Source organism: Lampetra fluviatilis, chromosome 2 (genome assembly GCF_964198595.1).
Source record: "Lampetra fluviatilis chromosome 2, kcLamFluv1.1, whole genome shotgun sequence".
NCBI classification, from domain to species: Eukaryota; Metazoa; Chordata; class Hyperoartia; order Petromyzontiformes; family Petromyzontidae; genus Lampetra; species Lampetra fluviatilis.
This window is the reverse complement of record NC_136276.1, coordinates 8,278,963-8,295,843: the sequence shown is the minus strand read 5'-3', so window position 1 is coordinate 8,295,843 and position 16,881 is coordinate 8,278,963. Positions and strand designations below refer to the sequence as shown.

Genomic DNA, 16,881 nt, shown 5'->3' with positions numbered 1-16,881 from the left:
AGCAAGCAAGCGAAGTTAATATAAAGGATTTAAAAATAACAGTTTCCATGGTAGGACGGGGGAGAGTGTTGTATCTAAGGGAAAACCACTTGCATACACCTGCAAAATCTGTACCAAAACAAATGTACATTTTGTGGAAAAGTTGGCTGTTCCAACAAAATCTCATCGCATACACGGGTTTAATTGCAACAACCAGCCAGTTTAGCAAATGCTTGCTCTGTCTTTTGTTTATATTCAGTAGAATAATATAAATTAAAATATCTCCCAAAGTAAACTTCATTTATTCCATCACGCACTCTAAACATTTTTGAACCGTAGCATTTCCAATAAGTTATATAAACCCCCTTTGGCTTTAGAGGTAACTCCTCCTATCTGGCAGGGCCCTGTAACACAAACACGCCCTCAAATACCCTAGTCACGATAAGGTCCGCCCGGTGGTTGCACGACTTCTGATTGGCTGTAGGGGTGTGTGGGGGGGGGCGGCGATGGGAAAAACAACGCGCGCGATTGGTCGAAGCGTTCTGCGTGCCCGCCTCGCGACCAATGGTGAGAGGGCGTCGCGCGTGCGAGCTACGGAATTAAATCGCTCGATCCGAGCCGTGCAGAACGGGACGATGGTGGTGGTGGTGGATGAGGTTGGTTGAGACGCGTTGCTTCCCATTGTCGAGCACGCTTTTGTTTTAGTTCGTTCAATTGTTGGCAACCCTGTCGTCTGCAGGCTAAGCTCGACGTCTCAACAGACACGAGGGCTGAGTTGCGTGTGAGTCGAATGTGCAGCGATAAAAGTGCGCCAGTTACGGAGAGGCTGGAGGAGAGACCACTTTCATCGTCACCACCGTCTTCATCATCTTCTTCTTCTTAACCTCGTCTTGTTTGTTGTGTGCGAGCGTGGACGGTGGAAACGTAATATATCTGCGTGTTCTTGTTGCAAAGATTTTACGGGGACAATTTCGCCTCGAATTGACCTTTGACCTCCGCTGTCAGTGGGGCTGGCAGCATTTGTGAATTGTGTTTTAGATTAATTCGCGAGGTCAAGTTATTCGTGGCATCCTTTCTGTTGGTTCCCCGCCGTATAAATGTGTCACTTGCACTGGGGTCTGTAAACTTGGAATGCAGTCCTCTGCTGACCTTTTGACGTATTTGTCAATGTCGCTGCGTTTCTCGAGACTCTGAAAGAGTACGCATTGTTGCTCGAGGTTCTACCATGTGGAATAGATGCCTTTAATACACACTTGTTGCTATTATTGTACAGGGCACTGTATTATGTCTTGTGCGCGGTAACAGGAGATGATGCTAAATTAGGGTCGTATAGGCACACCAACAGCTATAAACAGTGTCCCACAATTGCCGAAGGTAACTAAGCTGTAACCCAGTTTTTATATTAGCTTCACTTTCTAAAAAAAAAACCCCGCAAATGGTGGGTACGTTTTTTTATTTCTGGCAGCACCAGTGAAAATACTAAACCTCTTTATTGGACTCCCGTTTGTTTACTTGGCCTCTTCCCAGTGCCCACGAGAAGCAACGCGATTCTAAACAACAGCGGTCTTTTACACTCCTCGTTAACCATGGTGTCACATAAGCCATGCATAGTGTAAATACTGTACAGGAGCATTTGGCGTGCATTTAACAAAATAATACTGGTGAAGAATAACGAAAATAACAAAACGGTTTTTTTAGAATCGTATGCATTGGAATGTTTGGCCACGTTTAAGGAGTGGTTTGCATGGGCATGATGAAATTGGAGAGCCAGGGAAAACCAGACATGTATGTGAGCGGACTGCATCCTCCGGTCTGTGTAGTCTGGTTCACCAGCCAATTGTTGTACTAATATATCTTGGCAACCTCACGTATCGGTGGTTTGGGAGGTTTACCAAGATATTCACTGTGGGTGTACGTTAATACACATCTCCACATATATATAAAAGGCAAAGTTGTGATTATGTGCATCTGTTCAAAATGTTTAGCGTACTTCCCGACATGCAACAAACTTGAAATTTGCCATGGGGGTACTTTCCAGACTGTACACCAATAATGCATGTGAGCTGTGACGTCAAATATGTCAAATCTGTCATGTGACCCGCGCATGTGGAGGAGTAACGCGTTGTAGTGTAGTGGTTAGCGCGCTGCGCTACGAACCCGGCGACCAGAGTTCGATTCCCGCTCACGGCCACCACCGGTGACGATGATTTTAACCGGTCCTGGGCCTCCCCTAGGTCGACTCAGCCTCAAACGAGTAACTGGTGTGGTGTGTGAGCATCGCCACTGGGGAGACAAAGGCGGCCGGGCGTGGTGAATCCAAGTCCCGGGGCGAAGCCGGGTAGTAAAGCTAGTACGGCTATAAATGTGTTCTCACGTATTGTATAAGGTGTTGAATTTAAAGCAACTCGCCTTGGTTTTTTTGTCATACACCTGCCTCCCCTGTATTAGTTGCTTTTGCACTGGAGAGCAGGACACACCAAGTAGAGAACATGGAGGAGTGTCACAGTCTGGAGCAGTCAGGAAAGTATGTGGACCAGGACACGGAAGAGAAGAATACTACAGTGCACCCAATGAATGAAGCACAAGAGCAGAGACATGAAAAGGACTGCAGTTCACAAGAAGAATTAGGTGATCATTTTCACAATATCTCCCCCCAGTTGCCGGTTGGAATGTGTGATGGTGATGATGGCGAAAGTCACAATGGCAACAATGGCAGCAAAAATAAATGTGGTGACGATGAGGATGGTAAAGCAATCACTTGCAATATATGGGGCCAAGAAAAGGTTCAAAGAGTTTGTGGATCATCTGAGAAGTCTTCTTCAGACATCCAAAGAGCAGCCTCTAAGATTGACCTTGCTGACCAGGGTAGGCCTGTGTTAAATTCTCAGCACACTCAAAAATATACTATAAAAAATATAATAGGCCTTGATCCAGCAGTGGATTGACAAAGGGTTATACATATTCTTGGTTCTTTCAGTAAAGTGACGTAGAAGGGAAACAATAAAATAATACAAATATATTACAATAACATTCTCATGACGTTTCGATTGCAACACAAGCAATCATCATCTGATGCAAGCAATCATCTGAAACGTCGTGAGAATTTAATTGTTTTAAATTTTTATTATTTTATTGTTTCCCTTCTACGTGAATTTACCGAAAGAACCAATAATATGGATCCCTGCAGTCACGAAAGCTTTAAATCAAAAGGGTTATACGTTATAATGCCATTGTGGGCATGCTGACTTTTTTGCGTGTGTGCGTTCCTAGTAGCCCCCTTGCGCATAGACCCTGTCGCCGCCAACCGGTGCTCCGAGTGCAGCAAGTGCTTCCGTAAGCGAAGTCACCTACTGGAGCACATGCGCCTACACTTCCCAGTGCCCTGGCTGGCTTGCTCGGCCTGCGGGCGGCACTTCACGAGCGCAAGCAAGCTGCGGACACACCGCCTGCGCGAGGAAGGCCAGTCCCGACACGCCTGCCCGCACTGCAGCTTCCGAGCTGTTGAGCGTCACTCGCTCAGGTCTGATGACGTCAGTTTTGTTTTTGGCCTCTCTGCTGGCTTTTTATTTGATTAACTCGCCCCCCCCCCCCAACGATTCCATGAACTGTCCGAATTTAAGGTCGTGATTTGATTTTAAAAGGCATTCTCTTTTACATCGTTTTTTACTTCTTGATTTATTTTACTAGTTTCTTTCTCATTTGCACAGCGTTTCTTCTCCCACTTCTCCTTCGCTTAATTAGCTTACATGAAACAGCAAAACATGCATATAATTCACATAAAAGTGTGTTAATGCATAATTAAATATTTTGAGAATAGGTTTTAATGAATCAATTGATTAATTGTTATATGCCTACTTTCTGAGTTTCCTGATACGATTTTCACCATACAGTGCTCAAGTGAGACTGACCAACCGACACGGTTGCTTTCTGGTGCGCAGGCGCCACTGTGCGAACGTACACGGCGAGGTGGGCGATGGCGTTGGGAGTGCGCTGTCCGGTCAGCCCGAGGGCTTCGTGTGCTCGTTGTGTGGCCTCGGCTTCTCGCTCAGCGCTGACCTCAAGGCCCACTGGAAAGCAGCACACAAGGGGGTGGTGGATGACGGTGGCACCAGCGGTGGCGGTGGTGGCACCAAGATGACGGTGCCTTTCACTTGCGCCGAGCTGGAGTGTGAATTTGTTACGAGATCAAGGCCCGAGTTTGTGCGGCATGTGAAGGTGCTTAATGCGATATGTCCCGAAAGTTATGTTGCACATATTTTCTTTTTTGAGAAGTGTTTCAGTCATTTATTCTCAGCTTCAAAAATAATGTGTGTTTGAGAGCTGGCATTGGAGATATCTTTTGAGATCGTTTTCCATTGCCTCAAACTCCTGACAGGAAGATTTTACAATGCAGTCATTGCAGCTAATAAAATATCCATTAAGGCTTGGTCTTTGTAACATTTATGAATAATACTCTTATACAAGCGCACAACTTTATCTATCTGTGATGAACGCTGCACTTTCCGTCGTTTTCATGCAGGGGGCGCTGCAAACCTACGTGCCCCCTGTATGAACGACGGAGACGCAGGGACAGACGTTCGATTACGTTGGAATCGATCTGCAGACGGCGGTCTTCTCGCACGGCCAGCAGCTCTATTTCGCCTTATCTCGATCCCGCAATCCCAAACAGGTGAAAGTCCTCATCGAACCGAACCCCCAGCAAGGCCATCTACTTAACGATGAGAGAAAATTCACACTAAATGTCATTTTCAATTAAGTCTTCCAGATGTAAAATGATATAAGATTTGAATGAAGAAATGTAATTATCTAGTTCAAAACATAATACAATTCAAAGATGTTTCATTTTAAAACTTCAAAACGGAGCATTGGGTGCTTGTGTGAATGCGTCGTTCGTGTGCAATTTTTTTCGTGACTTTCCTGGCCGACCAGAGGATGCACTGTCCCCTCGCATACCAACACATAGGATTTTTGAGAAATCTATTTTATAACTGAAATGCTTTTTGCATTTTTGAGTAATTTATAATATTTGACGATTTTAAAGTTTGTATTTTCTGGTCGAATTTTGTTGTTCATGATGTTGCCACGTCCCTTTGCATGCACTTGCATGACAAGGCCAGGCACGGTCGTCCGGCGGCGCCATGCCCGCACCGTTCGTGCCGCGCGATCTTCAGCGACCGGGCGGCCGTTCAGCAGCACCGGCGCGAGCGCCACCTGCCCTTCCACTGCGTGAGCTGCGACTTTGCATGCTCCAGCAAGCTGCAGCTGCAGAGGCACCGGCGGGCGGGCCACGCAGGGCCCCATCGCCTCACCTGCGAGCTGTGTCCGTTCAGCTCGCACAATCCCGTCGAGCTGGAGTCGCACCGAGCACGGGCACATGCCGGCGAGCGCCTGCACCGCTGCGCCGAATGCGGCTTCTCTACGCCTGAGCGACGCATCCTCAACCGACACGCGCTCACACATAGCGGTGCGTCACCACAGAGACACTGCGATGGAGAGAGCAGTCCTAAACAATAGAATGGCATTCATATGGGCTCATCAGATAGACGGAGAGAGATAATGTCTTCATGCCTTCAACCCGAGTTGCAAGTTATTTAAAATCTAGCGCAAAAAGCAAATAACTCTTGTAAATACATACCTATGCAGTAGATGTATCAATGCATCATTTTATTGATTCAAAGCTGATTGTTAAGCTGATGATGCATGCATAAAATTTTGCCAGAGGGAATTGGTTATTTACGATTTATGCAAATTGTACTCTAAAGTGTAGACAAACTTTATATTTAGGTTAAGAGGGTGGACAAAATTATACAAATTCGATTAAAATTTTAAGACAATACAATCAATTTCTAAAGTAAATGGTGGCTGAACCTTTAAAATGAATTCAATCACTGGGGAAGTGGATTGGTTCTTAATAAGGACTGCAGTTCAAGGTGCATGGTGCCCTCTAGTGATATCACTGAAGTAATACTATTTTTCTCTCAACAAGTCTTCATTAGTTTGGAGGACGGCTAGAAATAGGCACACTTCTACATGATAATTACCTTTATAGCCAGGTCGCCCACATCAGTGAGTCTTTTTGAAGGAAGACTTAAGTTTAAATAAGTCCATCAAAACAGCAATAAAGTATAAACAAAACACAATAATAAACTTTCTAATGAGCACTTTTCACAAATCGGACACAATGTTCGATCGAGAACGTGGAGGTGCGAAAGCCAGAGCTTAACGTCTTTTGTACGCGAGCCCAAACAAGCGAGAGCCTGAACAGGTGGGTCTTGAGCTGCTTCTCGAAGTCGGATGGTGCTTGGATGCTGCGAATGTGCAGTGGGGGAGCATTTTTAGATGACTGGTGCATCTCCGGAGAAACGCCACTCTACCAGGACAGCATGGTCAAATAACTCCCCCATGTTCCACACGGTGTGGGGAGGTCCTCAACCAACAATGGAATGACAGAGGGCTCTACATGTACATATGCATTATGGATGCTTGCATTATTTTATTTTAGAAAATATTGCAGTCGTAAATTGCAATTGAACACAGGCTTTCGCGACCAATATTCATTGAAGTTTTTTTTGAGTTCGTGTAAATATAAATTTGTCGTTAACCCAACACCACGCAGCCAATTAGTAAGATTTGTCATGTAAACAAAATGTGCCAATTAGTTACGAGAGCACACCGGTATGTTGGAGAGTAAACCCACAAGATTTACAATTTTGAGTATGACGTTTTGCTGGTAATTAATATCAGCTTCATCAAGCGATTTTGCCTGAATTGCAAAATATAATCATATCTTTTCAAATCTAGATTTCAAATCATATCTGTTTGTTTTTTTTGGTTTGTGTATTCGTTTGACACGCCTTCCCTGCCCCCTGTGACAGTTGACAAGCCTCACAAGTGTCCAGAGTGCGAGTTCGCTTGCCGGGACTCGAGCTACCTGACGCGGCACATGGCCAGGCATCGCGACGTGCGCGAGCACATGTGCTCCGAGTGCGGCTACCTCACCAAGTGGAAGTCGGCCCTCACCATACACATGCGCAAGCACAGTGGGGACCTTCGGTGGGTGGGCCCTTGAATCCACGTACCTTGCGATCGAGATTGTCCGCGAGTTATCATTGATAGCCTTCTTGCACCTTCACACCCCGAGGGCTCTAGGCAAAGCTGACTGCTTTGAGTTGTGTAAAGAGACTTTTACTGGTCAATAACATCGGATGTAAGGCAGAGCACTGAGAAAAGAATACTGTTTGGAGGGCTTGCCTGAGTGAGGAATTAAAATTACAATGTTATTAATCTTTTAGATGTTATTAGGGATAGGGTCTTAGGCTTTGTTTGCGTCTTATGATTTGGCAGTGTTTTATGTCGGAATTTAAAAAGTGATGTTTCTTGTAATCTGCAATCTCCACACTGTTGGGTGAGCATCTTCACATTGCAGGTCACATGGCGGTTGTAGGTGATTTTGAGTGAAACATTGAAATCTCTAGAGCAACAGAACCCACACTGCTCTAAAACTGCCCCAATAACAATCGCAATTATAGCAACCCATTCCCTTGCACCTCCGGCTTTGATGAACTGCAGTGCGCGTTTGATGCGAGGGTGTGTCTTCACGTGCGTTCGCGTCCACGCTTGCCCTGGCTTATGACGGCAGGTACCGATGCGACATGTGTCCGTACCGGTGCCACCGTCCAGACCAGCTGAGTAGCCACAAGCTGCGGCACGGCGAGAAGGGGCTGTGCTGCGAGGTGCGTATCCGGCACGGATGCCCAAACCGTTAAGCTTAACCAAGATTGCAGCTCATCACTGCAAAATGACAGCCGCTGTTAACTACCGGCGATGACGTTTAAAATAGAGCTAGTCGACCAATAACCTGAATTTTAATAAGCCGTTACAGGTTTTGGATCTTTAAATGATTTACAGCTTTGAGATTGTTTGGTAATGTGGATTTATAAATGCATGCTACAATGAGTAAGGTCACGAGTCTGCATGTACTCGTTATCAAAAGCCTCTTTTCATTTGATTTTGCAGTTAAAATTATGTTAAAGAAATAGATTTTCAGTCACGTTGGCACATGCTTCACCGCTTTGTTGTGTAGTGGCCGGTAATAATATCTGTCCCTCTGCGCTGGTGCTGCAGGTGTGCGGGTACGCGTGTCGACGCCGGGCCGAGTTGCTCCGTCACAACGAGGCGAAACACAGCGGTTGTGGCGCTGCTGGGCTGTCCCTCTCGTCTGGGACGAGCGTTGTAACGTCAACATCGTCGTCATCGTTTGCTGTGACCACGGAGGACACAACCAACAAGCCCAATGGAGAGGGTGACTTGCCCAACACAGCCAGGCCAACTCCACCGCTGCACTGCAGGTGTGCCTCATTTTTTTTAAATGCGTCCTTGTCTTCTGACTCATTCGTAGGTGATGTTCATCAAGCCTGCAGTACGAGGTGGCGAAGCCAAGTTTGCACTGTGTTTACACTGTGACATGTATGCCTTTCATAATCAGAATCTTTATTTAGACGGATGGTGGTGAAGGAGACATTTAAGATTGGACTTACGCATGAGCTCCAGCCTCCCCTCAGTCACATTCTACATCACATTTAAGGCTCCTAGTTTTTGGTCCATTGCTGAGTCTTATCACAAAATGCAGGGAAAAAGTAATACATTTCGATTTAAAGCTTTCGTGACTGCAGGGATTAATCTTCTTGGTTCTTTCGGTAAAGTCACGTAGAAGGGAAATAATAAAATAATAAAAATTAAATAAAAATTATCACGACGTTTCGGCCACAATGTACGCAAGCCGTCCTCAGGTGTAGAACAGGGCTATCGGAAAGACAGCGTCCGACAGCCCTGTTCTTCACCTGAGGAAGGCTGCTTGCGTTGTGGCTGAAACGTCGTGAGAAATTGTATTATATTTTTATTATTTTATTATTTCCCTTCCACGTGACTTTACCGAAAGAACCAAGAAGATAAAAAGTAATAATTTGGGCCAGATTTTCAAACTTTTTTTTAACAAAACCGCAGGTACTGCAACTACAGAACACCCTACAAACAAGCACTACTCAACCACGAAAATTGCAAGCACACGCACAGCCGTGTCTTCAGCTGCCCGACGTGCCCACACGATGCGTTCAGTGCTTCCAGCCTGCTCAACCACCGGAAGAAGCGCCACGGCTACCAGCCTGGTACGTACACGCACTCCACCATCAAGGGCTCACAGGCGGCGCCTTCTGCACACGAAGCGGCCGCATCTGGCAGCGTGGCCATCGGCCACAGCGGGGGCTCGATCGCAGTCGTTTGGGACGCCGGTGACTTCGGAGAAGCCACTGCGCCGGTTGCAAGTGAGAGAGCCGTTAGATCCGGCGTTAATGATGTGGAACGCTCCGCTCTGCCGACCTTGGAGCCCGAGGAAAACGATCGGGAGCACAACGGGGTCGACCTTGACGGTGAGGACCTTGGCGGTGGCAGCAACAGTGGAATGCTCGTGGGTAGGGGCGTTTTAAATCGAGATGCGAGTGGGGTTAGTGATCTGGTTGCAATTGGAATAGGAGATGCAGTGACTCAATACGTGGGGGAGGCTTTACTACAGAGCAACATCACAGTCAACGAGGTTGTGGCAGAGTCGCATAGTGCAGCAGATGCTTCTGATGTACCGCACAACTCTGGACTTGCAGTGGAACAGGAAATGCGAGACGTCGCTCAGGACCTGGTTGTGCCGGCAGACATTGGTCATAGTTTTGGAGATGCTGTCACAGGCAGACCTGCGACTCCTGATTTAGAGGGTGGACAGCACGAGGTAATGAGCGGTGAGCGACCCCCAGCCTTGGATGGAACTGAGCAGGAGCTTGTGCGGGCCGTGGATGGTGAGGCCTACGGGACCTTGAGCAACGCAGGTGGAGTAGAGGAAACGGCAGCTGAAGTGGCAAAGCTTCTCGTGAGCCTCTACCCAACCGCCTGTCAGAGTGAAAGTCTGCACGGCAAACTTGAGCACAGCCAGCAGGGGCATGATAGCGCACTACAGATGCTCGAATCACAGCACATGAGTAAGGAGAGCATCGCTGGAGACTGCACCATGCTTTTGGAAACCCATGATGTTCAAAATACACAATATCTTCAACCCTCACATCATCAAAGTGAAAATGTCGTCTGTGGAACATTTCAGGAAAAACGTAGTTACGAAAGTATCGTAGACTCGAGGGACAAGACAGTGGCTCTACCTTTGCTTGCAGTGACTAAAGTTACGGAGCCGGTGGATCAAATAGTGCATTCTTTAGGTCAGGAGATAACAGAGACAGAGATTTCGCTTGCATTGAAGCAGCTGCCGCAAGGCATTTCCCCAGGCATTGAGGAGGAGGAGAAGACTCCTAAGGCAGGGCAGCCATGCGATCCCGTGGCGCTGCAGAAGAGGCGGGACCGCACATGCGTGGGCACGCTAGTGGAGGAGGGCAAGGTGGAGGTGGTGGTGCTCTGTGAGGCGAGGGGTGCGGGGCGGCCCGTGCTACGTTGCGAGCGGTGTCCTTTCTTCACACGGAGCGAGAAGGCGCTTGCCGTTCATGCCCGAGCGGCCTGCGTGGCCAGGGGAGAGGGCGGAGGGAGTATCCGTGCCGCGACCGTCGCCCCACATGCCATTGCCTGCCCCGAGTGTGGCGCCCAGTTCAAACAGCGCCGCGCTCTCAACACTCACCGGCTGAAACGGAAGTGCCCCGCCGTGCGCAAGCAACGCAGAGCTGCAAGCAAGCCTCTGGGAAATGGCATCGGTGTCAAATGCGAGAGCGCTCGGATGAGGGAGGTGGATTTACCACAGCCTCAGCTGGAGTTCATCTCAGGAACTCGGAGAGGTGGAAGAGATATTGGTAACGCGCAAAAAAAGAGCACGCATACCAATAAAGGTAAAATCTGGAGAAATATAACAGCTAAGATCACAGACGCCGCTAATTGCAAGAGCATCAAAATTCGACGTAGCACAGATACGCAGCCTAAGGTAAATGATGATCCAAATAGGGAAAGGTCTTCACATTGTCAGGAAGAAAAAGACTTGCAAGAGGGGGAAGCATGGGTTTGTGATCAAGGACGCTTCCGCTGCCTGCACTGCCCATTCTTGTGTCGGCAGCAACGAGCGATCCTGTCGCACGGGAGGAAGGGCTGCCTGCGTCCCGGGCAGATCCTGTGCGGAATCTGCTCGTTTGTGTGCCAGTCAAACGGAGCACTCGGCAACCACCGGCAGTTGTTTCACAGCACAGCCAAGGCAGACGAAATGGGCCCGCCATTGAGTGAGTCGCTAGATAGGAAAGTTGCAAAGCTGGACAACGGGGATGGGGGTAAACGGGAGGGCAGTAGTGATTCAATGCCAAATGTGGATGCCACACAAGGGAAAGAGCAAGATGGTGAACTAGTAGTAAATCAAAAGGACCATGCAGATGGGTTTAAATTGAACAAGGACATTTCGCAATCAAATACAGGCTTAGTGGCTGGGATAGAGACTGTGGAAGATGTAAATCGGTGTCGATCAAATAAACACAAGAGCGAAAACAAAGCTGTTTCCTGCAGAAGTGAGGACAAAAACATCGTTGTAGTGAATGAAAAACAAACTGGCGGCACGTGCACAGCAGGAAAAGAAAATGTGGTGCACTCTGGTGGGGAGGAAATCGGACAACGAACGCGATCCAAAACCAGGGCGAGCTCTAGACAGGAAATTATAAAACTAGAGAGGCACATAGACATGGTGTCAGGTGTAGATGGGAGTTCCAACAAAGGTAATGGAGAATCTGAGGGCGATACGGGAGAATCTCCCGAATTAAGCAACAAAGGTAAGAACGGCAGCAGGAATTTGGGGTGTGAGGGCTGCGCCTTCCGCTGCAAGCAAGAGCGAGCGTTGGAAACGCACCTGCGCAGGGGATGCATGGGGCCAGGCGAGGTGCAGTGCCGGCTCTGCCCCTTGGTGTGCAAGTCGCCCGTTGTGCTGAGAGACCACAGCCTCTCGCACAGACGGGCCGGCCGGGCTAGGTCCGGCAGGAGAGCGCCGTCCGCAGCGTCGAGGCTCACTCTGCTCCAATGTAAGCAGTGCCCCTTCTGCTGCAAGCAGGAGGGTGCCCTCCGACGGCACGTGAATCGGCAACACCGCGGCGTGTTGCCCTACTGCTGCACCGCCTGCGAGTTCAGCACAAAGCGGCGATACCGACTGACGGCGCACGCGGCGGCGGTGCACGGGGTGGCAGGCGGGGGGCCCCCACGGCGTCCGCACGGCTGCGACCAATGCTCCCGCGTCTTCCTTGAAGCGACCAAGCTGCGCAGCCACCGGAGGCGAGTCCACGATCGCAGGCCAACGCACTTCTGCAATCGCTGTGACTATGCCGGGTACGGAACGCACGACGTCGCGCGGCATGTAGAAAAGTGCCACGGCCAAGTTGCGGCCGGCAAAGGCAGCAGCGACGGCTTCCCCTGCAAGAGCTGCAGCGCAACCTTCAGCTCGGCGTCGGCCCTGCGTCAGCACCTGTTGAGAAAGCATCGCCAAGAGCCACTCGGCAAAGATGGGACTCCCTCGCCGCCAGTGGTGGCAAATTTGTGTGCGTCGCCGGGTGGCCCCGAGCCTGCCATCCATGTTCAGTGCACAGCGTGTGGCCAGGAGTTCTCGCAGCACGCAGATTTGAGGGAGCACCGGCGTGTACAGCATGGGCCCCACCGTCGGCACGGTCACACCTGCCCCACGTGCCCCGAGACGTTCCACGGCAAACAGGAGATGGTGCTGCACATCCTGCGCAAACATGAGGCCATCGACACAGGATGCACCACTGAGGGCGTGGGGGAGATGTGCGACAACGCAAACGAAAAGCTGCTACGCTGCGGACTATGCAAGTTTTCCTGTCGGCACCAGGTGGTGCTGGAGCACCACGCGCGTTGCCATGGTGGTCGCAAGCTGTACCGGTGCCGGTTGTGCACGTACAGCACACGGAGCGGGCAGAAAATCGCCTGGCACAGTCGCATCCACACGGGCGAGAAGCCCTATCGCTGTTGGCTGTGCGAGTACACTTGCACCGAGCCCTCCCGCCTCAAGGTACCCACAGGTCCATTGTATCAACACCTTTGCACGCATACTTACTGACTTGAAGCATATTTTTATTTGTTACCAATGTCGCACAGTAATTGGTTTGTAGAAATAATAACGTATAAATGATTACATTTGAGTTGCTCTAACAACATGGCAATGTTTTGCACTGAGTGCTGTGCGATGTTGTTTGTGTCAGGTCCACATGCGGAAACACAACCCGGACACCAAGTACCTGTGCCCTGTATGTGGTTACACCTGCAAGTGGGCCAACCAGCTTAAGTACCACATGACCACGCACACAGGCAAGCAAGTGGTTATATGATGGCTTCAAATACAGTGGGACTGTGAGTTTCGGTTTACAATTCGATTTGTGTTTACTTGTTTCTAAGGAGTTGCAGGTGTTGCATAACAAATAATATATACGAAGTTATTGGTCTATAAATTCAAGGATGCCAATGCAAAAAGTGTATGCAGGATTAGGTGAGGCTTTCCTGTTGAAAGATTGAAACTTTCACTTATGTGATGAAATTAACCTAAGATGAAAGATGAACCAGATATTATGCTTTCATCATACGGTTTGTGCACTCTCTCCGCGTTAACACCCATGTGTGTCGCTGACCTCTGCCAGGGGAGAAGCCATACCGGTGTGACAAGTGCGAGTACGCCACGAACCGCAGCGACGCCCTGCGCACGCACGAGGCCACACAGCACCAGGAGGGCCGCGCCTTTGTGTGCGAGCACTGCGGCAAGGCCTTCAAGACACGCTACCTGCTGGGCAGCCACATGCGCAAGCACGCCGAGGTCCGGCCACACGTGTGCCCGCAATGCCGCCGCACCTTCCGCTGGCCGGCGGCCCTGCGCAACCACCTGCTCACGCACCGCTTCGAGCGCCCCTTCGCCTGCTCCTTATGCGCCTACCAGGCGAATCAGCGGGCTCAGGCATGTTAATACCTCTTTCTACAACGTCCAGCAGTAATACCGCATTTCCATGACAATTGCATCCAGACTCTGCCAGAACCCAAATGGTCCAAGAATGGCCCAGGAATAGCAGCCCCAGTGGGTTCCCACGCTGTACGAGTAATGAATACAAGTGTAATGATGCGTGGATTTATTGATTAACATCATTGTTTAGATTAAATCGTATATATAGGAATGGATGTTTTCCAATTTATGTAATTTGTTAATTATATGGTTTATTTTAAACGAATGCACTAAATGAACAAAACTGTGCAAAATAAAACGAACATTACTAATGACACCAAAAAGTGAGACGAGAAGAGATTCTTTAATCGAATTGGCCCCAAATCATAACATTAATTCCGGAGTGGCGAAATTGAGACGTGTGTGTTGGTGATGCCTGCGTTTGTGGCAGGTGGTGAGCCATCTGGCGAGGCGCCACACAAGTGAAGCGGAGCAGGGCGTCGTGCTGGACATGCGGCACGTGCCTTCCGAGATGTCGGCGCTGCCTCTGCGCAACCAAAGCAGGCGGGGCCCCCCATTCGCCACCCGAGGGGACGCTCCGGTAAACGACGAGCAGCGTTTCAAATGTAGTGGTGGGTTGTGGGCTATACGGTTCAATTGTGCCCATTTTAAGGAGGAATATTTGCGTTCATGGAAATATCACCGTTTGGTTATTAATCTTCCAAACAAAATGAGGTTATTGAAGAAACAAAGCATTCTCGAACAAATGTGCATCTGTTTCATGCAAGGGTTTTGTATTTGTAAAGCACTTAATTGCTTTAACTGTATTTAGTCAGTAGAGCTTTGAAGTGATTTACATTGCCGTTTGCGTGCGGTTCGCTGCAGGAGAATGTTATTGGTCAGGGGGTCGGAGATCAAAGCAAGCAAAGAAGAGAGGGAAGCGAAGAAACCAGAAAAAGGAGCAGCCTCGGTCCGATGGAGCCACCCTCCCTCTGGGTTACAGCTGGGGGTGAAGTGGGGGACAAGGGTGGGCTGAGGGCCACAACTGTGTCGGAGGAGGATGTGTCCGTCGGAGGACCTGCGTCTGACTTGGGAAACGCGTCAAGGGTTGAGCTCGGGGTAGCGGTGCCTTCTCTTCCCGTGCAGCCCACATTCACCAGCACACAGGTTTCCCTCCATTAACTCAACACAAAGTTGCGAAGAGCAGAAAGATGCCAATGTGTTTGAAACAGCAGTCATTTCAACAGTCTCGGTAAAAAAATATATGTACTTTCCATCGTAAAAAGGTTTGCATTTTTTTATTGCAGGGCATTTTAAAAACTGTATTTGATTGTGCTCGTATAGTCGTTGCATGGATTATCATGCCGTATGTGAAAGCTGTGATGTTCTTTATTTTCATTGTTAGATGTCATCACTGCTGTCGACTACAATAATAAAACATATATATGTAGGCACTACATTTAAGCAGTTATGTGCATACAAGTAAATAATTAATTGTTATGCTGTTAAGTTGAATTGTTAGTCGGCGACACACTGTATGAGCTGTTGCAGAAATCTGTCCCTGTAGTGCTGCTTTTCTGTTAACGTGTTAAAATAACTGAATGAAACACTCCTGCTGCAGTAACATTGATTGTATGTGAAACATGACTCCCTGTTGTCTCTCGCACAAAGTCCTGCCAAGCATGATTAAAAAATTATACAAAAAAATTCAACCATCTTAAGCGTGTCTGTTAAACCATTGCATGGCAATGATAAGGCAGTGAGTGGACAGTGTGCATTATTTAACACCTGCACAATTCCAAACTGTAATTCATGTTTTGTGTAAGTGAGCTGTCACCTGATTGCAAGTAAAGTTTCATGTATATGTATATTATAAATAATTTGAGGAAAAGTGTTTACAACAAAGTAAATGTGTACATCTCATTTGCTCAAGTATCGTTGTGGTGGTTGACACATGGCTTCATTGAGCAGTGGTGAAAAGTCCACATTTCTAAGACAAATCTATGCATTTAAATAGCACAATTGACTTTCTACAAAGCAGCAGGTATTTGAGTGTACCAAGGAAATATGGGTTCAGTTGACCCTAAACCTGTATTTGAGCTTGCAATCCTAAAAAACGAAACTTGGTATAATTTAAACAACCCAAAAAACAAAGCCAGACCTAATGAAGACCCTGCTTATGAAGTTTAGCCATGCAAATCCTTGTCCTCGACCTGAGTAGAGAAAACGACACATGGAGAAGGAATGGTTCAAATGCTTCTGCACAAACGTCAATTCGCACCCATACGCGTGCACACACGTTGCGTGTCGTAAGGTTAAAGGGGGGTGATTACAAATCAGCGGCCAGACAACATGGTGAGCAATGAGCGACCTTGAAGAAAGTCATTTCTCGAAATGGTCCCTTTTAAGGTACAGTGCATGCTCTCGGTCTGTCGGAAGTTCCATCGTTCTTGGAAGAATGTTAATTCCCCAGCAGTCTTTTCACAGCACACGCTGTGGTGAATATGGACTTTTTCCAAAAAATTCTCCCACAATTTCTAGATGTCTCTGGATATGTGATTTTTTTTTCGTCATTCGTGTTATTTTTCTCGCTCGTACAGATGTCTTTCGAAATCCTGATTTGCCCTCTAGATTTGTGACTTGTTTCTGATTGTTTCCCCCCCAGATGTCTTTGCATATTTCAGACTTGGCTTTCAATTATCACACGTGGCCAATTCAAACACCTGCAACAACAAAAACAAGTATAACCCGTATAAACAAAGATTTTCGCTATAAATCCTTTATATGCGTAGCGGCTAGAGTCATCTCGTCATCTGGCTTGAGATGGCTGCCACCTATGGGTCAGATGATTGCACGGCACCATTAAGCAATTGGTAATTAAAATATAATATTTTTGTCCTAAAAAGTGTAAAATTTTTGAAAAAAAATTTCACGAACATTAATTGTCACGCACAACG

The 16,881-nt window shown here is 48.0% G+C and overlaps 1 protein-coding gene across 6 annotated transcripts; it reads left to right on the top strand.

Annotated features, from left to right (window-relative positions):
- Positions 1–574: 574 nt before the first annotated feature.
- Positions 575–15,615, top strand: ZNF142 (zinc finger protein 142). Of its 6 annotated transcripts, none has more exons than XM_078867900.1 (13): positions 575–635; positions 2,428–2,607; positions 3,253–3,499; positions 3,918–4,194; positions 5,092–5,443; positions 6,855–7,032; positions 7,619–7,712; positions 8,104–8,327; positions 8,983–13,009; positions 13,200–13,305; positions 13,632–13,942; positions 14,376–14,525; positions 14,810–15,615. In XM_078867900.1, the coding sequence occupies exons 2-13, from the start codon at positions 2,469–2,471 to the stop codon at positions 15,104–15,106; spliced, it is 6,402 nt and encodes a 2,133-aa protein (XP_078724026.1). In that variant the 5' UTR covers positions 575–635; positions 2,428–2,468; the 3' UTR covers positions 15,107–15,615. The 6 variants fall into 6 exon arrangements, 5 of the variants coding, with proteins under 5 accessions (XP_078724026.1, XP_078724025.1, XP_078724024.1 ...); XM_078867899.1 differs by having other exon boundaries at positions 3,250–3,499; XM_078867898.1 differs by lacking the exons at positions 575–635; positions 2,428–2,607 and adding an exon at positions 2,620–2,844 and having other exon boundaries at positions 3,250–3,499.
- Positions 15,616–16,881: the final 1,266 nt, after the last annotated feature.